Here is a 23,802-nt window from a genome sequence, read left to right as displayed (position 1 = left end):
GTAGAAACCTATTCTTTCATTCATTGTTTGTTGCTGTTGTTTTCAGCCTACTGCTACTTGTCTAACAGACCAAAAATAAATCTGATAAAGTCAAACTTTGGAAAAGATGTGATTCTTAAAAGAAGGTTAAACAACATTATTGGGCCAAAGAACGCTGGTAAGGTGGTAAAGGGTAGTGAGAGGTTTCTTTTGCTATGTTCCAAACTGCATTTCAAGAGAATATAGTATTTTTTTAAAGGCTTTATTTATTTTTAGATAGGGGAAGGGAAAGAAACATCAATATGTGGTTGCCTCTTGCGTGTCCCCGCAATGGGGACCTGGCCCACAACCCAGGCATGTGTCTTAGACTGGGAATTGAACCAGCGACCCTTAGGTTTGCAGGCCAGTGCTCAACCCACTGAGCCACACCAGCCAGGGCTTTTTTATAGCCAAAAATTTCAGATCTTGTATTTAAAAAATTTTAAATGTCAGTTTTTAAAAACACTGTAGTTAAGTACAAAGAAAATTTACCATCTTAACCATCTGTAGTGTACGGTTCAGTAGTATTAAGAATATTCATCTTTTTTGTGCAAGTAATCTATAGAAGTTTTTCATCTTGCAAAATTGACATGCCATTCCCATTAAAAAACTCCCCATTTCTCCCTCCCCTTAGACCATGGCATCCACCATTCTGTTTCTGAGTTTAGATACCTCATCGAAGTGGAATCATACAACATTTACCTTTTTGTGACTGGCCTCTTTCACTTAGTGTAATGTCTTCAAGGTTCATCCATGGTACAGCATATATCAGAATTTCCTTCCTTTTAAGGCCACATAACATTGTTGTATATTTTGGCTATTGGGATTGCCTCTATGAGCACAGGTGTATAAATATGTCAGAGACTCTGCTGCCTATTTTTTCAAACATATACCCAGATGTGGAATTGCCCGATCATATGTTAACTGTTTCATTTTTTAGGAACCATCATATTGTTTTCCACAGTGACTGCACCATTGTACACTCCCACCAACCATGTATAAGGTTTTAATTTCTATATGTCCTTGCAAACACGTTCTTTTTTTTAAAAAATAGCCATCCTAAAAAGGGTAAGATAATTACCTCATTGTGGTTTTGATTTGCATTTCCCTGATGACTAGTGATGTTGAACATCTTTTCATGTGCTTGCTGGCCTGCTATTTATTTGAAACACGACAAAAGCTGTATTTTTTAAATGAACGCACTTTTTTAGAACTTATCTGCTCTTGGGAAAGTCCCTCTCCTCTATCAACTGGAGAAACTGGTGGACTATGTTCACAAACCATCCACACAGAAAGCCTTCCTTCGAACAGTTGCAAAACTGGAAGCCCAAAAATCTGTAGGTGGCGCCAGAAATAACAGTCCTGTTATCACCAAGAAAATGACAAGCTCGCCCCCTAATGATAAATTAGGAGAATAGAAAAGGCAAATGTAAAGAAAAGGCACAACCACTGAACATAATCTCTACCCAACCCAGAATCTGGAGAGAACACACTAATAACAAACTAATCAATCAAAATAGTTTATTCACAGGGACGGTTAAAAGGGTTCAGTTCCGGGGGACAAAATGTGCCACAAAGCCCGTACTTGCAAATCCCTACCTGAATAACCTGCTCCCTCAGCGTGATGAGCAGCACCAAGTAAGTGGGCTGGGGATGCTAGCCCACTGTGAACGTCTCCACTGAGGGAGAGCCTGTTTCATCCTCCTTAGCAACCCTGAAGTGTATCCACCTTTAACCTTTCTGATCTCTGAATTTACTGAAAAATGTGACTCTAAAGGCAAAAGCCCACGCCAAGATTATATAAACCAGAGGGTGGCAGTCATGACTATTCTTAGTTCCTTAAACCCTCTATTATGTAAATCAAGATACTTGCTGATTTTCAAGCCCCTCTCCCCCAACTAAAATAATAATCATGATGATGATGTCTGATTCCTTCAGGCTCTGTAGCTGCTAATTTATTCAATTTCCTGCTCTTTGTCTCTCCTTCCCACCCCCAATCTCTATAGCTCTCTAGTTTGCTGTTTTTCACAGAACTATAAGAATTTGAGATCTAAGACCCCATTAATATGGGTCTCTTCAGAGAACACATCAGTTAAAGAAATAAACACTTCAGGCTATATCCCAGTAGGTGACAATGTAATCATATACCTGGGTTACAGGTACAAGTAACCAGGGCTACTAATACCAAGTCCCAAGTCTTTCTGCTCCAGCAGGTTGACCCCCCAGGGCTGCATCAGGAATAGGAGGGGCCAGTCTCTGTTGCACAGCAGGGTGGGCCACACTACCCAAATGTTAAAGGTTGGACGTTTTTCTGTTGTTCTTTGTGCAGCTTCAGGGCCCGATTTTTGAGCATCTCGGCTTTGGCTTCATCCTTCTCCACACCGTCCCCCAGCTTGTACATGCGGCTGGCATTAGCACAGGCCCAGATATGACCTAGGTCACAGGCTTTCAATGAATATTGGCATGCTAGGCCCATGTCCTTGGGAGAGCCGGTACCACCCTCCAGAAACATGGTGCTGAGGTTGAAGCAGCTAGGGGCATAGCCGCCATCACAGGCCCTTGTATAATAGTCTCTGGCCTTCCCCAGATCAGGCTCGCCATCATCGTTGACCTGTCCATCATGTGCCAAGAGACCAACATTGTGACATGCCTCCACAGACTTCTTTCCAGGCTTCTCACATGCCATCAGAAAGCATTTGGAAGCAGCTTTCAAGTCCTGGGTCAGTCCGCCTGGGAGGAAGAAAAAGAAAAGCAAAAAAAAAGAAAAAAGAAAAAAGAATCAAAGCCAGAGCAGAACCTGGAATGTCTCAGGCCAAAGATAGGGAACAATTCCTAACTAAAGTTCACACCCCTTGATTTAAAGGCAGCACGAAGGGAAGGTGGACTAGTATAGTTCACAGACCTTCCAGCTTTTTTAGCCATGGAAACTTTTTTTTTCAAATGAGACCTTATGAGGCAGACCAAACAGGTAAAGAAGGCAGAAAGTAGAAATGATAATAGCTACCTTATAGGGTTACAGCAAGAACATGGTATCTTATAAGCACTTTATTATATGTTTTTTTAAAGATTTTATTTATTTCTAGAGAGAGGGAAAGGAAGGGAGAAAGGGTGAGAAACATCAATGTGTGGTTGCCTTCTGCATGCCCCAATTGGGGACCTGGCCTGCTACCCAAGCATGTGCTCTGACTGGAAATCGAACCAGTGATCCTTTGGTTTGCAGGCTGGCACTCAATTCACTGAGCCACACTGGCCAGGGCTCATCTTCATTTTAAAAGAAATTTTTGCTAAAATAAAATTCAAATTTGACAGTTATTTTCTTTCAGCATTTAAAAGATATTGTTCTTTTGGCTTATGTTCTCATAAATCTTCTGGCTTAAGCTGCTCCTGAAAAGAAGTCAGTGGTTGTTTTCTCACCATGGTTCCCCTCAATATAATTTTCTCTGTTTTTCTTTCTTTTTAAGTCTTCACCTAAGGATATGCTTTTATTGATTTTATAGGGAGAGAATGGGGGAGAGAGAAAAAAATCTATTGGTTGCCTCTTGTATGCACCCTGACCAGGGATTGAACCTGCAGCCTAGGTTATGTGCCCTGAACAGGAATCGAACCTGAAACCTTTTGGTGTACAGGACAACAGTCAACCAACTGAACCACCCAGTCAAGGCTAGAAACATTTTTTAATGGGCTAAATAACATTCCATCCAATGGAAGTAATATTTATTTAACTAAGCTGCTACTCTTGGCACACAGGTTTTTAAAAATATAATTAATATGCCCTGGATGGTGTAGCTCAGTGGGCTGAGCACCAGCCTGCAAACTGAAAGGCTGCTAGTTCAATTCCCAGTAAGGGCACATGCCTGGGCTGTGGGCCAGGTCCCCAGTTGGGAGCATGCGAGAGGCAACTGGTTAATAGGTCTCTAGCACTTCTCTCCCTTTCTCCCTCCCTTCCCAAAATAAATAAATAAAATCTTAAAAAATAAAAATAATTAATATAATATAGTTATATACTGCTTGTAAACTATACATTAATGACAAATTTTCCAGATAAATAAATGCTGGGGTGAGTATCTTTGCACATAAACTGTATTTGCAATTTCAGTTATTTCCCCAGGCTTTAGAGAGTAGACTTGCTAGGGTGAAGAAATGCCCCTCTGCACCAGAAGGGAAACTGATACTCCTGCTGATGCTAAACTTTCATCAAAATAGAGACTACCACAGACGCAATGTGCCATGTGAAAGCAGAAGTACTCCAGAGACTTAAAAAGACACCTTTTCTTTTCTTATCCTCACCTGAGGTTATATAGTTTTTCCATTGGTTTTAGAGAGAGAGGAAGGGAGACAGAAGAAGATAGAGAGAGAGAAACATCAATGCAAGAGAGAAGCATTGACTGGTTGCCTCCCTTACACAGGGATCCACGCATGAATTGGAGATCATATGCATCTGGACCAAGGGTCACATATGCCCAACCAGGGATCAAACCCACAACTGAGGTACGTGCCCTAACTGGGAATCGAACCCACAACCTTTTGATTACATGATGAAGTTCCAACCAACTGAGCCACACCAGCCAGGGCTAAAAAGACATCTTCTTCATTAAACTTTCACTGAACATCTTTCTAACCAGGCCTGGCTGGACACTGGGAACAAGGGATGAATGAATCATAACATCTTCAAGAAGCTCATAACCTAATGAGCAAAGAAAAGAAATAGCTGCCCATCAAAGATTATAGTCCCTATTTGTAGTGGTTTTAAAATATGCCGATGAATTCTTTGATATTTTTGCCTTCAAGGGGTGGCATTTTAAGTTCACTCCCCTTAGTGTAGACTAGACTTACTGACTCACTTCAAATAAACAGAATGTGATAGGCATGAAAAATGTGTGACGTCCCAGGGTAGGTCATTAAGGATTCACCAAAAGACACTGAGGAGACTGCAGCCAAGACAGAGGCGTAGGTAAACATGCTTTGCCCCCATACACAACTACAGCTAAAATTACAACCAGACTACAAAACAAATACCACCCAAATGTGTTAGAAAATCGAGCTGTATGGAAGTCCAACCACCAAGGATTTAAAGAAGCCACATTCATCCAGATGGGTAGGACGGGTGGAGACATGGAAACATGGAGACATGGAAACATGGAGACATGGAGACTTGGAGAACGTGGAAAGGCGCAGAGAGGCAGTAGAATAGAAGGTCCAACATTCACGTGTGGTGGATAAAAATCAGGAGGGATACCTTGGGAGCAAGCAATCCCAGCCCCAGACCAGACTTCCCAGCCCCAGGTTCCAGTGCCAAAAATGTAAGTCCCCATAATTTCTGGCTGCAAAAACCAGTAGGGGTTGGGGCAGCAGAAGAAACTGCAAGATTGTCAAGAGATTTCTATTAAAGGGCCTGCAATGGACTAAAGACTCACACAGACCCACCCCTTTGTGATTCAGCACCAGAGCAACAGCTAGAAGGGCATAAGTGGCTTATAGGGAAAAGGGGAGAAAGTAAACTGACTGGCAAGGGGGTGAGTGCCAGGGAGACAGCTTCCTCTCATGCAATCTCCACAGGCCAGGGAGTGGCATTGTGCCCTCTTTGACCCCTCCCCCACACAGAGCCACGAAGAAATGAGATAAATTGCCCTGCCCTGGTGACTACAAAAGGCTCTGCTCCACACAGTTTACAGATGTGTTTTCTACAACAGATTAAGCTACTAAGACAGGGAGTCAAAGCAGCTCTACCTAATACACAAATAAACATAGGGAGGCTGCCAAATTGAGGAGACAAAGAAATATGGCCCAAATGAAAGAACAGAACAGCCCTAGCTGGTGTGGCTCAGTGGACTGAGTGCCAGCCTACAAACTAAAGGGTTGCTGGTTTGATTCCCAGTCAGGGCACATGCCTGGGTTGTGGGCCAGGTCCCCAGTGGGGGGCACATGAGAGACAACTACATATTGATGTTTTTGTCCCTCTTTCTCCCTACCTTCCTCTCTCTTAAAAAACAAACAAACAACAAAAACAAAACAACAACAGTAACAGAACAACACTCCAGAAAAAGAACTAAACAAAATGGAGAAAAGCAACCTATTAGATGCATAGTTTAAAACACTGGTTAACAGGATGCTCCAGGAACTCACTGGGTACTGAAACAGCATAAAAAATGCCCAGGCAGAAATGAAGGCCATAAAGAAAAACCTACAGGAAACCAACAATGGAGGGGATGAAGCCAAAATTCAAATCAATAATTTGAACATAAGAAAAAAGAAAAAAAGCACTCAATCAGAACTGAAAGAAGAAAAAATAATTAAAAAAAAAAGAGAGAGAGAGAGAACAGAATAAGGAGCCTCTGGGACATCTCCAAATGTAACAACAGCTGAATCATAAGGGTGCCAGAAGGGGACGAGCAAGAAATTGAAAATTTATATGAAAAAAAAGAAAGAAAAAGTTCCCTAATTCGGTGAAGGAAATAGACATATAAGTCCAGGAAACACAGAAAGTCCCAAACAAGTTGGACCCAAAGAGGACCACACCAAGACACATCATATATAAAATGTTTGGACATCATATATAAAATGTTTGGTTAAAGATAAAGAAAAAAATCTTAAAAGCAGCAAGAGAAAAGAAGATACTTACATATAAAGGAGTTCCCATAAGACTGTCACTGATTTCTCAAAAGAAACTTTGCAGGCTAGAAGGGACTGGCAGGAAGTATTCAAAGTGATGAAAAGCAAGGACCTACAACCAAGATTACTCTATCCAGCAAAGCTATCATTTAGAATGGAAGGGCAGATAAAGTGCTTACCAGACAAGGTAAAACTCAAAGAGTTCATCATCACCAAGACATTATTATATGAAATATCAGAGGGAACCATATAAGAAAAAGAAGATCCAAACTATGAACATTAAAATGGCAACAAATACACAATTACCACCAACTGAATCAAAAAACAAACTAAGCAAACAAGCAGAACAGGAACAGAATCATAGATATGGAGATCATTTGGAGGGTTATTGGCTGAGAGGGGGGAAGGGGAGAATGGGGGAGAAAGTGCAGGGATTAGGAAGTACAAATTAGCCCTGGCTGGTGTTGTCTCTGTGGATTGAGTGATAGCCTGTGAAGCAAGGGATCGCTGGTTCAATTCCCAGTCAGGGCACATGCCAGGGTTGCGGGCCAGATCCCCAGTAGGGGGTGCATGAGAGACAATCACATATTGCTATTTTTCTCTCTCTCTTTCTATCTCTCTTCCCCTCTAAAAATAAGTAAACAAAATCTTTTTTTAAAAAGTACATATTAGTATGTACAAAACAGGGATGTTAAGAACAGGATAGGTAATGGAGTAGTCAAAGAACTTATATGCATGACCCATGGACATGAACTAAAGGAGGGGACTGCTGGAGGGAATGGGGGTACTGGGTAGAGGGGGGCAAAAGGGGAGAAGATTGGGACAACTCTAATACCATAATCAATAAAATATATATTTTTAAAAAGACAGTGAGGATTCCTTCTTGCTCTCGGACCACTCCCTCTGGAGGCAGCCAGATGCCATAGCATGAGGACACATAGAGAGAGAAGGGCACATGTCACAAAGAGAAAGATCCATGTCACAAAGAACTGAGGTCTCCTGATAACAGGTGTCAAGGAACAGAAAGAAGTCTTTACCAACAGCCACAGGAGGTAAGTCATCTTTAAACTGGAAACTCCAGTTCCAGTCAAGCCTTCAAATGACTACAGCCCTAGCTTCCTGGCTAATGTCTGCAAAATCATGAGACCCTGAGGCACACAGCTAAGCCAATGTCCAAATTCCTGGCCCACAGAAACTTTGTGAAATAAGTTTGCTGGGATAATTTGCTATTTAGCAATAGATAACTTAAACACTACTCCAGTGACAATTGCAGTTAGGGCACAGGAAGAAAAAGACAGATGGAAAGAAATGAATTACTACTGATCCCTTTCTCTGGGCCAGGCATGTGCTGATGCCTTTACCTACATTATCCTATTTAATCCTCACAACCATCCAAAGAAGCAAATACTAATTGTTTTCTACATCCTAAAGGCACAGAGTTAAAGTGATGGGCACTACTTGCAAACAGCATTTCCTAAGACTCCCTGCCTTAAAAGGCTGTAATCTTCCCCTGATCACCTTTCCAAATCTTCCTACAATGTTCTTCCCCAAAGACTGTGAGGACCCTTCCACAAAGAAGGCTCAATACAAGGTCAGCACTAATATCAACGACAAGGACCAAAGAAAGGAGGCCCTTCTTACCTTTCCCAGTCACGTAATAGGCCCCCAGTTTGTAGCAGCTATTACTGTGTTTATTCTCTTCACAGTTGAACTTCAAGACCTTGGCAGCCTCATCAAAATTCTTCTGGATCCCTTCCAAATAGTCCACCAGCCGGTAACAACCTGTGAAAAGAGGACAAGAGCTGTTCTTCTTGTCTGCTCAGCAGTGGAGAGGGTCCAGGTATGGTTGGCCAGATGTGTCTTTCATTTAGGAGCAGCCTCTGTTCTCCTGAGTTGTAACAAGGTATGCAGGTGGTGTACAGCCATTCCTACAAATGGCACTGTCTGCTCTTAGGCAGGGACTGAGCAATATGAGGCCTGGGGAGACCTTGGCTCCTGCACTGACTCCTCCTCACATCAACCCTTTGCTCCCTGTCAGCCAGGCCAGCACAAAGATGCAGTGGCTTTGAAATTCTGCTGGCTTTAGAACATCTTAGGAAGTTCAGCAGTCAGACACAGAAAACCAAAAGGGTCCATGAACTAGTCTCTGTAGCAGCAAGAAAGGGGTGCTTCCATGACTGCATCTTACTACTCCCTCAGCCAGGCTGGGAACATGAAGCCTGAAAACAGTAGGAACAGCAGCTACCAAAAGGAGTTGGAAATAGTACTCTCTCTCCTTGGCGGTCTCTGGCCCCAGCAAGCCTCTCTGTAACATCTCTCCCCTCTGTCTCTTCTTCATTCCCAATAACACTTATCTCTCATTAATTTTCACTCCACTATATTGGAGCATCTATGTTCATTTATGTACCAAAAGCTGGGAATACAGTCACTTGCCCTCCTAAAAATTACATTCTAGAGGAGTAAGCGCAATAATTAAGTACATAGTCGAATAAGTTGTATTCTAAAAGTAATAAATGGAGTTCCAGCCAAGATGGAGGCGTAGGTAGGAACCCTTCGCTTCCTTGCACAACCAAAAGGAGGATGACAACCAATCTAAAATCAGTAAATAATCAGAAGTGCCAGAAAATCAAACTGCATGGGACTCTGACAACTGAGGAATTAAAGAAACAGTCAACCAGAACAACCAGACCAGTAAGAACCCAAGGCAAGAATTGTGTGGGCGGGGCCAGCTGAGAGAAACCTGGGCAAGGCTGGCGAGCAGGCTGGCAGGGCTGGCTGAATGGGAAACTGAGACTCAGAGCGGACTGTCAGAGCTGACCACGATTGCCACGGTGGGAGGAAACTCCCAGTCTCACACGACAAAGTGCACTAGAGCCAAGCAGACGAGCTGCATTGTTCCCTCTCTGGCCCCTCCCCCACAGGCAACACCACAGGGCAGCAAAAAGGATTGCCCTGACCCAAGAATACCTAAGGTCCCGCCCTCTCACAGCTTAACAGGTGCCCCCAGACAAAGAAATACGGCCCAAATGAAAGAACAGAGCAAAACTTCAGAAAGAGGGCTAAGCGATGAGGAGATAGCAAACCTATCTGATGGAGAGTTCAAAGCCCTGGTAATCAAAATGCTCACAGAATGGACTGAACTTGGTCAAAAAATGAAAGAACAAATGAAAGATGCCCAAAATGAAATAAAGCAAAATATTCAGGGTACCAACAGTGACAGGAAGGAAATCAGGACTAAAAGCAACGGTTTGGAACAAAAGGAAGAAGTAAACATCCAACTGGAACAGAATGAAGAAATAAAAATTAAAAAAAAAAAAAATGAAGAGAGACTTAGGAACCTCTGGGACAACCCGAAACGTTCCAAAATCCAAATTATAGGGGTGCCAGAAGGAGAAGAGCAACAGCAAGAAATTGAAACTTCCCCAATCTGGAGAAGCAAACAGACTTCCAGGAAGTTCAGGAAGCCCAGAGAGTCCCAAAGAAGTTGGACCCAAAGAGGAACACACCAAGGAACATCATCATTAGGTTACCCAATAGTAAAGATAAAGAGAGATTTTAAAAGAATCAAGAGGAAAGGAGAGAGTTACCTACAAAGGAGTGCCCATAAGACTATTAGCTGATTTCTCAAAAGAAACCGTGCAGGCAAGAAGGGGCTGGAAAGAAGTATTTGAAGTCATGAAAGGCAAGAACCTACATCCAAGATTACTCTATCCAGCCAAACTATCATTTAGATGCAGATAAAGTGCTTTCCAGACAAGGTCAAGTTAAAGGAGTCCATGATCACCAAGCCCTTATTATATGAAATGTTAAAGGGACTTATCTAAGAATAAGAAGATCAAAACTATGAACAGGAAAATGACAAATTCACAACTATCAACAAATGAACCTAAAAATACAACAAAAACAGAAACTAAGCAAACAACTAGAACAGGAACAGAATCAGAGAAATGGACAATACATGGAAGGTTTTCAGTGGGAAGGGGAAGGGAGGAATAGCAGGGAAAGGTACAGTGAAGAAGAAGCATAATTGGTAGGTAAAAAATAGACGGGGAGCCATCAAAAATGATATAGGAAACAGAGAACTCAAAAGAACTTAGTTGTACAACCCATGGATGTGAACTAAGGTGGGGGTAATACTGGAGGGTTGGGGGGGGTGTAGGGCAGAGGAGGGATAAAGGGGGAAAAATTGGGAAAACTGTAATAGCATAATCAATGAAATATATTTAAAAAATAAAGTAACTGTTGATAAAAAAGTAATAAATGTCACATCTGAAATAAAACAGTATTATAACATCTTGTTGTGCATGCTGGGGAAGTCTAACAGACTGGGTTACCAGGGAAGGCCTGTTCCTTCTGACCAACCCCAGAAATCTTTCCCAACCTTCCTGCTCCTCAGTGACTCCAATTCTGTGAATTCTTTCTAAACTCGGGACATGAACCAGCCCTCAGAGAGCAACCTGGGTTCTTGTGAAGCTATTATGCTGCAGAGCAACTCTGTGTAGTTGGTTAGCATCAAAATGGAGCTGTATCATGCTCTGGAAACTAGGTTGCAAGCTATTATGAAGTATGACCAGTGCCATTTTTCTCCTTTGTAAAGTAGGAAAAACTGACTGCTCTGGGTGGCCCCTTCTGGACACCAACATCCACCCCACTCTCAAGTCAACTCAATGTTCCCAGAGCACACATGGTGCATTCATGTCTCAGGTCCTTTCCTGGGTGAATGTACCTTCCTGCATTTCTCCTTCCCACCCAGCCTCCAGGCTGAAACCCGCGGGGCATTCCCCCACCGCGAGCCCGCAGAGACCTTGTGGAAACCCAACTCTCCCTAACACACACAAGGTCGTCTGTGTCCCACAGACTCCATCCGGATGTGTCCCCAGCCCGTGACCATTTCCAGAGTCCCTCAGAGGTCGCTCAGGTGACCGGTGAGGCCCCTGGCCCCCTCCTCCATGATCTCCCACGTGCTCCCAGGGCGGGGGGGAGGCGGCGGGCCGAGTCCTCACGCTCACATCCAGGTCCTTCTCTTGGTACCTTCCTACATTCACCCAGGAAAGCTGTCACTTCCACCTGGCACAGAACTCCCTTACCTTATTCAAGACTTGTTCAAATGCCATTTTTTCAATGATTCCCCGACCACTTAATTTAAAATTCCCTCCTGCCCTGGCTGGAGTGGCTCAGTGGATTGTGCGCCAACCTGCACACCTGTGATCCCAAAGGTCGCTGGCTGGATTCCCAGTCAAGGCACATGCCTGGATTGCGGGGCCAGGTGGGTGCTAGCTAGGTAGGTGCCCTGACCTGGAGTCAAACTCCCAGTAGGGGGCATGCAAGAGGCAATCGATGTATCTCTCCTGCTCTTTCTCCCTCTGTCTATAATAGATAAATAAATCTTTAAAAAGTAAAATAAAATTGACCTCGTGAACTCCTGACACTTCTCAGTTTTTTCCTATTGCACTTTTCTTTAAAAAAATGTTTATATATATAGAGAGAGAGAGGGAGGGGGGAGAAAGATGGAGAGACACTGAGAAACAGAAATACCGATATGAGAAACAGCAACTGGTTACCTCCCATATGCCCCTGACTGGGAGGATTGGGGGAACGAACCCACAACCTAGGTAGGTGCCCTGACCTGGAGTCAAACTCCCAACCCTTTGGTGCAGGGGACACCACACCCCAACCAACTGGGCCACACCAGCCATGGCTGTACTTATTATTTTCTAACACATTATTTCTCTTATTTCCTTATGTTTAGTGCCCAATTCACCTCGCTGGAATGAAAGCTCCAAGAGGACAGGAAATTTTATCTGTTCACTGATGTATCCCCACGTCCCTCTCCCCTAGGTACTCAGGTATTTCTCCTTCCCGCCCAGCCTCCAGACTGAAACCCGCGGAGCATTCCTGCACCGCGAGCCCGGAGAGACCTTGTGGAAACCCAACTCTCCCTAACACACACAAGGTCGTCTGTGTCCCACAGACTCCGTCCGGACGTGTCCCCGACCCGTGACCGTTTCCAGAGTCCCTCAGAAGTCGCCCTCGTGACCCGTCCAGCCCCCCCCCCCCGCGCCCTCCTCCTTGATCTCCCACGTGCTCCCAGGGCGCCCGGGGCGCTCACCATCCGGGTCCTTCTCTTGGTAGCACTGATAGTTGCATTCCACCTTCAGATTCTCCAGAAACGACTTCACCTGTTCCTCGTCCTGAAAGTCCACCAGGCCAGCCATGGCTCTTGCTCTCCCAAGCCGGATTACCCAAGTCTCACCCACCAACTCCCCGCCGGAGTCCCGCCCATGGTCACGTGAGCCAATGAAGAGGCGGAGCCTGGGCCCGGGAGCCGGAGGTCAGCACTCACGAGCGCCTTCTAGGAGAGTCGACTACGCAAGCCCGGGCTTGCCCCTAATCCTCATGCTGTTAAAGCCTTTGGCGGTCAAATCTTTTCCTCTGTTCTGCCATTTCAAAGGCTGATGGTAGCCTTTCTGTAGCACTTCATCTGTGCCAGCTTTGTGGCCTTAAATGATATTTCTGCCTGTAGTCTTTTATCCCTTCAACTTTCTAAGTGCCCACTGTGTGCCTCACCAAGTGTGTCCTTCTAGTAATTCACAGCTATGAGAATGGTCCCTGCCTTTAACGAGCTTGCAGTTTAGTAGGAAAACGTTTGTTTGTTTGTTTGTTTATTCAACAAGCAATTTGGGCACTTCCTAAGTGCCAGATACAAGTCTGTACTACTGCAAGAAGTCTGATTCATTTCTATATTCCTGCCAGACCCAACCCCTGCTCCCAACATGAATTACCTAAGGAATGATGGCTGTGCAAGGTAATAACTGGAACACCGTAGCTGTAGAGGTTGTACAAATAATATTGTTATAATAGCTAATGTTTAAACGGCTGAACTTTTTTCCACATTCTATTCTAAGAGCACGGTACAAATTCCCATTTAATTCTCACTATGATACTCCTGGTGATGCTCTGGGGTAGGTATTATTACATTCCCATTCTGCAGATGAAGAAACGGAGGTACACAAAGGTTAAGTAACTTGTCCAAGATCACACAGGAAGTGTGAGTTGTTGTGCAGTAAATATTTTTTTAAATAAAAGAATGGTTGAGTTACAAGAGGAATGTGTCAAGGAGATAGGGGAGAGGAAAGGAAATTCACCTGCTTTTTAATTTGTTCTCCTGCTCAGAATCATCAGCGTCATAAAGCCCAGACTAAAAGGTCTCCAAAGACAGTTCCCATTAATCTTTGAGTCCCAGCCAGTCCTAGTCTAGAGTCCTCACGTGGAGTTCAATCCATGGTTTCCCATTTCCCCTGTATCACCTACAACAATGCTTCCCAAATATCTATCCCTAAGGGTGTCAGAGAGTTTAGGCTTCCAAACACTTCCTCATTGGGAAACAGCTTACTGCAACTGGGAAATGTCTTTGAAATCTCAGGTTTAATTTTAAAATCCATGATATTACATCCAATTTCACAATACTTTTTTTTTTTTTTTATTCCAGAGAGAGAGGAAGAGAGAGAAACATTAGTGTGAAAGAGAAACATTGACTGGTTAACTCCGGCACACACCCCAACCAAGACTGAACCTGCAACCTAGGCATGTGCCCTGACCGGGAATCAAACTCGCTACATTTCAGTTAATGGGAGACCCTCCAACCAACTGGGCCACATCAGCCAGGGCTCTGTAATACATCTTTCATAGAAAAACACAAGATTGCTTTTTCCCCAAGCCCTTGAAATTCCAGGTGATATGCCACATCACCTGTGGTTTCTCATACCCTGACCACATTGGGAGGTCATTCAGTATACATGCCCCAGGTGGGGAAGCCCTGACCTTGGATTTTGAGCCCACCTTACTTAGCTGGCCTTTGAGGCCATGTACAATCTGATTCTAACCTCATTTCCTGCCTCTCTTCCCCCACTCCCCACCTGACCTTCTATTCACTGAATAGTTCCCAGGTTTGCTGCTCTTCATGTGTGGACCACCCTTCTCTGCCCAAATCAGAGATTCTCTCCCCTGTAAAATCTTCCAAGACACAACAACTGCACACCCCTAAAGTAGATTTTGATGCTCCCATTTCAGTGTTTCACACCACTTGGATTATTCTGTTGTAGTAGGAAAGGACTGGCTTTGGAGGGCAGACAGATCATAGTCAGAATCCATGTTCCATGTTTACTAAATTGTGACCTTGAACCAGTCACATTTGTGACCCTGATTCCTTTTCTGTACATGAGATCCCTTGTATGGCTGTCAGTGGGACTAAAAGTTCATGTATGTGATGTGTTTAACAGAGTACACGGCTCAAATTATTTCTTGTCATACTCATAATGGTTATAATGCTTAAAAATCTGTGTCCCCCACAAGACTGTGAGCTCTATGTCCCTTGTGCTGGTGACAGCCAAGAATAGAGCACAGTTTGGTGAGGGTGATATAGGTAACTAAGGTCAGGGACAGGCCACAAATATTATTTCCATTAATCCTATTTGCTAAATTGAAATACACTGAAATGAGAATACCTGAGCAGTAGAGGGAGACAGAGAGTTATGGAAAAAATGGAAGAGAAGCTAAGCCAAGTAGGAAATCACATATTTCTAAGGAAATTTAAGGTCATTACAAAGACAGCATCTTTTCTTAGTCCTGGCCTTATTATGTAGGTTTATTTTCCCTATTCTTATAAATTTTCTCATTTACTTTTTAAACTTATTTTTTAATATATGAATATTCATATGAGTATTCAAGTATATATTCATTTGAAACTTATGAATATATACTTATTGTAAATTAATATCATGTTTTCAGTCTAATAACCCTTTTTGATAAGCATGATGCAGCTTGTATACACTTTTTAGACTGTTGCAGGGAAGTGGAGGGTCAAAAGTGTTATTTGGAGGGTCCAAAGGAGTTATTTGGAGTTTTGGGGCACACAAAGGAGTGTGCCCAAAAACACACAATGAGAAGCTCCAGAGAAACCAGGCCTCTTGGTATCTTAGAGTTCAGCAGTCCACCCCAAATCCTGAAGGAGACGAAGTCAAGAGCATCACAGCACTCACCTCCTGACTCCAGACATAGATTCAACTAATATTAATTGATCTCTAATTAGTACTTTAGTACTTTATCTCATTTATTCTTCACAGCATTATTCTTCATTCATTCAACAAACACTTCCTGGATGCTAAATAATGATTAGGGCTTAAGGGATCCAAAATTGAAAAATGCAAAGTTTCAACAAGAACATATTTTTCCTTAGAAGAGGAAAAGCACTGGTAAATAAACAAGATGAGATGCTCCCCCAATGATAAAAGGAAGGCAAATTAGAAATGGTGTGGTATCATTTTTCATTTTGTAGGTTAACAAAGATTGTTTATGAAGAGGCTGGGAAACCAGCATTCCCATACACTGTTGGTGAGAATATATGTTGATGCTTCATCTTTGGAGAGAAATTTGGTAATATTTATTAACATTTAAAATGTGCGTATATACCCTGGCTGGTGTAGCTCAGTGGATTGAGCATGGGCCTTTGAAGCAAAGGGTCACCAGTTTGATTACCAATCAGGGCATATGCCCAGGTTGTGGGCCAGGCCCCCAGTAGGGGGTGTGTGAGAGGCAATCACACGTTGTTTCTCACCCTCTCTTTCTCCTTCCCTTCCCCTCTCTGTAAAAATAAAATAAATAAAATCTTAAAATAAAATGTGTGTATATATTTGGGGTGCAGTGGGAGAAAATATTTGCAAACCTTCCCTCTCACAGTGGGTTTGTACATAGAGAACTCCTACAACTCAACAATAAAAAGACAATGTTTAAAAAATGGGCAATATATTTGAGTAGACATTTTACCAAAGAAGATGTATGAATAGGCAACAAGCACACAAAAATATACCCAGCATGGTAAAACACAAATATGTTTCCACAATGACATACCAGTACACAGCTACTAGAATGGCTATAATCAACAACAAACAATACCAAGTGTTGATGAGGATGTAAAAAAACTGGAGCCCTTATATGTTTCTGGTTAGAATGCAAAATGCTGCAGCCACTTTGCATTTTTTAAAACAGATTTTATTTATTTATTTTTTAGAGAGGGGAAGGGAGAAAGAGAAGGAGAGAAACATCAATGTGTGGTTGCCTCTTGTGTATCCCCTACTGGGAACCTGGCCCGCAACCCAGGCATGTGCCCTAATGGGAAACTGAACCGGCGTCCCTTTGGTTCACAGGCCCGTGCTCAATCCACTGAGCTACATCAGCCAGGGCACCACTTGCGCTTTTATTTGTTTGATTTATTTTATTTTAGTGAGATCACTTAACATGTCTATCTTGACAATAGATTTTTAAGTGTACAATATATTATTGTTGAATATAGGTACAATGTACAGTGTTACACATTTCTAGAGTTTATTGTACAGATATCTAGAGTTTACTGATCTTGCTTAACTGAAACTAAAGCCCTTGATTAGTAACTCCTTTGCCCCACCCAGGCCCAGCAACCATCATTCCATTCTCTGAGTCTATGAATTTGACTATTTTAGATATCTCATATAAATGGAATTATGCAGTATTTGTCATTCTGTAATAAGCTCATTTCACTTAGAATAATTTCATCAAGGTTCATCCAAGTTGTACCATACTGCAGAATTTGCTTCCTTTTTGAGGCTGAATAGTATTCCAATGTATGCATGTATACCACATTTTCTTTGTCCATTCACCTGTCAGTGGACATTTAGGTTGTCCCACATCTTGATGCCTGTGAATAGGGCTTCAGTGAATGTGTGGATGCTAATATCTCTTCACAATGCTGATTTCATTTCTTTTGGATAAATATCCAGAGGTGGGATTGATGGACCATGCGTTAACTCTATTTTTAATTTCTGAGGAACATCCATACTGTTTTCCACAGCTGTACCATTTTGCATTCCTGTCAACAGGGTGCAAGGATTCCAATTTCTGCATAGCCTCAGTGACATTTGTCTTTTGATTTTTTTCAAAAGGCCAGCACTCAATCAATCCACTGAGCCACACCAGTCGGGGCTATCTTTATTTTTATAGTAATCATATATTACTTTTGTAAGTGTTTTTTAAAGACATATTTTCTTCCCCAGACATGTTCACTGTCTTGTGGGTCTTTTCAGGTATTAATATCTCCATTTTATAAACAAGGTTCAGAGGAGTAAAGTGATTTCTTAAGGGTCACACGGCCCAGCAAGCCTCCCCCAAAGATTACATATCTGAGAGCAGACAGGATTCGCCCATTGGGGAAAAACAAGATCAATCACATTTGCTGTGATGTCACTTTAAAGACCTGGAATTGGTACTTGTGTCTAAACTGAGCAAGGGGTTCTCAGTGGCTGGTGCAGGCTGGTGCATGCTGGTGCAGCTGCAGGTGGCCAAATGCTCAGGATGCTTAGGCTTTTTCAGGGTTGCCCTGGAGGCACCAGTTCTTCATCCTCTGCAGGTACCCTGGGGACCCTCAGCATTGGGTTTGTCAGTCATGGAGGTGCCCTGCCCTTCCTGCTGTGGCCAATCCCCCTAGCCTGAGCCTGCTTAGCCTCTAGCCCTGTTTCCCTGTATCCTTCTTCCCATGGAAACAGGAAGAGGCCATGACAGGTGCCAGCTCTGCTCAGACTCCCGTTTCAGCAGCACAGTTGCACATCACGTAGTCTCCACATGACCTGCATGGCTCCCAGCCAGGGCAAAGCTATCAGAAACAGGATTCAATGTAATCTCTACATTCCTGCCTGTCTTTGAGGCTCCCAGGCTGTGCTTCAAGCTGGACAGGTCCCTGCTTTACAGAGAAGAGGACTGAGATCCAGACAGAGGAGGAGGCTTGACCCAGGGCACACAGAAAGTTAATGACAAAGCCATGGAAGCCATGGACTCTTCCCTCAGGACGAGAAGTTGGATGGTAACCTTTCCAACTTTATCTTCACCTCCTCCTGACAAACACCCTCCTTCTTTTTTGTCTCTCATTTCCTTTGTGTCCCTTGCCCATATGTCATTATCTGAGGCAGCAAGGTTCATCAAGAATAATAAGAACTTTGAAAAAAATAAAAAATAAGAATAATAAGAACTTTGGAATCACACTAACCTTGGAATCTCATACTTTCTGTGGGAAATTGAACAAGTTGTGTTACTTTTCTGGCCTTATTGTCCTCATTTTCTATGGGATATTAATCTCTATTTACCTGATAAAAATAAATAAGAAACTGGGAGGCAGTTTGGTATAGAGCTGTGGTTTTCAAAGTATGGTCCCTCAGCCAGCAGAATCAGAATACCTGGAAGTTTGTTAGAAATGAATATTCTCTGCCCCCACAACAAATCACAAACCAATGCTCTGGGCCTTAGCAATCTGCATATAAACGAACTTTCTAGGTGACTGAGACACATGCTCAAGTTTGTGAATCACTGGTATACACTGGGGGAAGCCCACTGGGCTCGGAGTCAGGCAATTCTGGGTTCTTCTAGAAGTGTCTTAGTTCTGACTTTTACTATTTGGGGAGCCTGAAGCAAAGCATTTTACCTACTTGCTCCTTAGTTTACTCATCTGTGAAATGGGGGTCGTAGTTGTACCTTCACAATAATTCTTTATTCATTCAACAATTTTTCAGGGGCCTAGTACATGCATGACAGGCACTATTCTTGTGTTCTAGGGATACATTAATGAACAAAATAACAAAAACTTTTGCCTTCAATTAGTATCTGTTCTAATGAGATTTTTGAGGTTTCATTAAAATAATTATGATAATGCTGCATAAAGCTTAGCACAACACTGGCACATATTGAACACTCAGCAACTGACAGCAGTTATTCATGATGGGGAAGGACTTGTAAACAGTGACATGTCATGTTTGGTTAAGCTGTGAGCTCTCTGAGACTCGTCTGACTCATGCTTATGTCACCCGAATCTAACACAGGGCCTGGTGCAGATTAGGGTACAGTAAATATTTGATGAATGTATGTGCAAAAGTCAGAAATTAATACTGACTGGGTTTACTTTATAATCCATCTTTAGAACTGACATCTCAACAATAAGCCACACTCTCCAACAAGCCTTCCTCTCCCCCTGTGTTGGTCTATTTCACTTTTTCCAGCACTGAAAGGTAACTTTCTACACATTTGTGTGTTGTGATGGGTCTGAAAGGTAGTTGGTACACGACAAATCTGTGTTTAGTGAATGAATGCCTGAAGGAGCACTGATATGTGCTGGCAACAGCAGTGAAATGGGGGTCAGAAAGCTCCACTTCTAATTCCTGTTCTGCTACTTCTATAGTATTTGGCCTTGGCTAAGTCCATTTTCTTTTCATACCCTCAGCCTCCTAATCTGTAACACTGAGCTCATAATCACTAGCCCACCCCGATGCTGGGAGGAGACAGACCAAATTTAATACCCAACTTTGAAGGATGCTTCACACCACCACTAAACAATTCTTCTCAGGAAGAATTACTGAAAGCAGTAAAAGGGGATCATGTAGATAGACTTTTTCATAAATCTCCAAACACTGTAAAAATTAAAATACTGCTTATAAGCAAATAATCTACAACTTACAGAATTTACAGGTTGGAAACAACTCTAAATCCTTTGTACTGAAAGTGTGACCTGCAACACCAGCATCATTTGAAATCTTTGTAGAAATGCAGACTCTGGGGCCCCACCCAGGCCTACTAAAGCAGAATCTACATTTTAACAAGTTAGATCCTCAGGGGATTCAGAGGCACAACAAAGTTTGAGAAGTGCTGCTTTAAATCAGACTCACAGGACACATTCACTGAAAATGTTTTAAAGATCCTCTTCAACTCCCTCATTTTACAGATGAGAACACTGGAGCTCAGCACTGAGAGGGACTTGTTTTTCTAAAAGGCAGATCTAACTCTGCTGCCCCTGTGTTGGAAGCCATTGGCTCTACATTGCCCACATCCTTAGCTCAGCAATGCCCCCTGCTTACCACTTAGCTCACCTGGCCCTTGTTTATGCTGCACTTGATACTGAATGCCTTCTCTACCTGTATGACAAGCCAGTCCCTCTGACTCTCCTTTTCTCTGAACTCCTCAAGCTATTTTCTGTTTGGGCTGTCCTTCCCATTTCTCTCTAGCCTTAGCTCAAACTGTGACGCCCTTGATACCAGCTCAGATATGACACCCCCAATCTTTGTTCAGGATACTTTCCCAACCTTTACTGGTTGACAGTGGGTTGTGGTTAGCCAGCTGAAATTTCCTCCACCTCTTGAGGCTCTGTGATTGCCTGTTTTTACAATAACTATTTCACCAGACTGTGCACTCTGTAAGGGTGGAAATCATGTTTCAGGTCCCTATACAGTCAAGCACTTTGCAAGAGCTCAACTTATCCCATGTGACTGAGGATTTCTAAGGTGTCTTCCAGGTATAACTTTCTGCATTTTGAGACTGTGAATTCCCAGAGAGCAGGGACTTCATATTCTCTCCCTGTGCTTAGGCACAGGAAGTACTCCTGCACCACTCAGGCTGACTGGCCTAGTTGTTGTGATTGTAGTCATTCCTATAATGTGCCCCCACACTGCTTCACTGCAGCATGCTCAGGGACACCCAACTGACACAACAGGTAGCAATACCAAGGGTAATGAAGGGATCTGACTTCAGGGTCAATCATCTCAAGTCTGGGCTGAGATTAAGTGTCTTCTAAAAAGCTCACAAGATTTCAAATCGTGACTCTGAGGCTTCCAGTCCCTACATAAGAACTGATACAAGTAGGTGCTCAGTACATGTTGATGAGTAAATAAATGAATGGGTAAATTAGTCTGGGCTTCTTCATAACCAAATGATGACTGTCAGTAAGAAGCAGTGGTACAGGGAGAGAGTTGTGACCAGATGTCATATAGTGTTAAAAATGAAGTATAAATTCCTTACTTTTGCTATGCTATAATCTGCCCCCACCTGCCTCTCCAGCTGTCTCTTCTACTCCTCTACATACTCTTCACACATCATCCAAAACTATTTGTAGAGCCTGGTTTCATGCCTTCACACATATTATTCCCTCTTTCCTTCCCTCTTAATTTAGGTAATTCTCATTTGTGTTTCAGAGCCCAGGTCAAGTAGTATCTCTTCTAGGAAGCTCTCTCTGAAGGCTCCACTGGGCTGGATGCCTCCTCTATGCTCTGGTAGGGGCTATGCTTCTTTTTATAAAAGTACTGATTAGCCCTGACAGGTGTGGCTCAATGGGTTGGGCTTCATCCCGCAAAGAGAAAGATCGCTTGTTCAATTCCCAGTCAGGGCACATGCCTAGGTTGCAGGCCAGGTCCCCAGTTGGGGCACATGCAAGAGGCAACCAACTGATGCTTCTCTCATACACTGATGTTTCTCTCCCTCTCTTTTTCCCTCCCTTCCCCTTTCTCTAAAAATAAACAAAAAAATTTTTAAAGTACTGATCACATTGTTTTGCTGTTGTCTGTCTTTTCTCCCCACAAGACTTGAGCACCTTGAGGGCAAAGGCTATATCTTATTTATTTCTGTATTCTCAGTGTCCAGCATATGGCATGACACAAAAAAGAGACACATGGTCCAGTGGAAAGATTGTTGAGTAGAAGAATTATCATTAGTCAGGGAATTTGCCACCCGTAGAATTCCAGGTTTAAGAAGGGCTTTGTTACACCTGAAACTAACTCAGAATAATATTGAGTGTAAGCTGTAATTGAAAAAAAAATTTAAATTAAGAATAAGGGCTTTGGCCCTGGCTGGTGTGGCTCAGTGGATTGAGTGCTGGCCTGCAAACCACAAGGTCACTGGTTTGATGCCCAGTCAGGACACATACCTGGGTTGTGGGCCAAGTTCCCAGTTGGGGGCTCACAAGAGGCAACCAATTGATGTCTCTCTTGCACATTGATATTTCTCTCCCTCTCTTTCTCCCTCCCTCTCTTTATTTTTAAAGATAAATTTTTTAAAAAAAGAATATGGGCTTAGCCAAACTTCATTTAATATTTGTTGAAGGATAAATTATTTACATTCATATGACTTCCTAGGAAAAGGGCTATGACACTGGTGAATAGTAGATGACAGGTAAGGATGCCTGGAGAAGTAGAATTCATACACATACACTGTCCATGGCACATGCATCATTTGTAGCACTTGGAGAGATGACCCTCTACAGAGGGGTACCCTGGAGACAAGACCCCAATAGTCTGATTGGGGTGACTGTTCCAAACTAGCTACCACATCTTTCTTTCTCCCACCCACCCTGACAGAAACTAACAGAAGGGTTAAAGACAAAGAAAAAAATGTGCATACCAAGTAAGAGAGCTAGATTAGTTACCAAGCCTGGGAGCCAAGTTAACTCTATAACCTGGAGCAAGTCACTTCTCTCTCTAAACTTCAGTTTCCTAATCTATAAAATAGGAATAATAATACCTAGTTTATAGGATTGGCAGGAGGATTTTGTAATAACAGTTAATACTTATATTACACTTATACCCTGCCAAGTCCTATTCTAAGAGCTTTAAATATATTAGTAACTTAATCCTCACTAGAACTCTATGAGATAAGTAGAATTTTCATAGAAATGTTGTAAAGAAACTGAGACACAGAAATGTCACATAATTTTTCCAAGATCATACAGCTAGTAAGTATGAGCTGGAAGTGAAACCCAGACAAATTGGCTTGCTCTAGTCTATGCTCTTAATGAGTACTACGTTACTCCTTTTAAAAATGTTTTATCTTTCATCTGTTACATACTCCTGTGATTGAAAGAAGGTTTTCTGCCCTGGTTGGTGTGGCTCAGTGGATTGACTGCTGGCCTGGGAACTGAAAGGTAGCTGGTTTGATTCCTAGTCAGGACACATGCCTGGATTGCGACCCGGTCCCCAGTTGGGGGTTTTCAAGAGACAACTGATAGAATCAATGTGTCTCTTGCATATCTCTCTCGCACATTGACGCTTCTTACTTTCTCTTTCCCCCTTCTTCCCCTCTGTCTAAAAATAAATAAGTAAATAAAATCTTTTTAAAAAAATGAAAGAAGGTTTTCTGTCTGAGTAGTCTGGGCTATTTTAAGATACCCTAAAGGTGATCCATCTTTGGCTTCTCCTGAGGAACTGGAACAAGGTCTTAGCACTTCAGCCAGAGGACATTTAAGGGACATGCAGATCCTACAAAATTAATTCCTCCTGTTGGGTCATGTTCTGGGCCCCAAAGACAGACTATTTGGGGAGACAACCCCAATATAGAACTGCT

At 42.7% G+C, this 23,802-nt stretch overlaps 1 protein-coding gene across 1 annotated transcript; it reads right to left on the bottom strand.

Annotated features, from left to right (window-relative positions):
* Window positions 1-1,525: 1,525 nt before the first annotated feature.
* Window positions 1,526-12,899, bottom strand: LOC123830865 (cytochrome c oxidase assembly factor 7). Its single transcript, XM_045857521.1, has 3 exons — window positions 12,737-12,899; window positions 8,269-8,409; window positions 1,526-2,748 (listed from the first exon to the last, which is right to left on the bottom strand). Exons 1-3 carry the CDS (start codon window positions 12,840-12,842, stop codon window positions 2,300-2,302), a joined length of 696 nt encoding a protein of 231 aa, XP_045713477.1. The 5' UTR covers window positions 12,843-12,899; the 3' UTR covers window positions 1,526-2,299.
* Between the last annotated feature and the right edge of the window lie 10,903 nt (window positions 12,900-23,802).

This window comes from Phyllostomus hastatus, unplaced genomic scaffold (assembly GCF_019186645.2).
Source record: "Phyllostomus hastatus isolate PE091 unplaced genomic scaffold, TTU_PhHast_1.1 phas_contig_147, whole genome shotgun sequence".
In the NCBI taxonomy this organism is placed as follows: domain Eukaryota; kingdom Metazoa; phylum Chordata; class Mammalia; order Chiroptera; family Phyllostomidae; genus Phyllostomus; species Phyllostomus hastatus.
The sequence above is the reverse complement of the archived record's forward strand: the minus strand, read 5'-3'. Positions and strand labels throughout refer to the sequence as shown.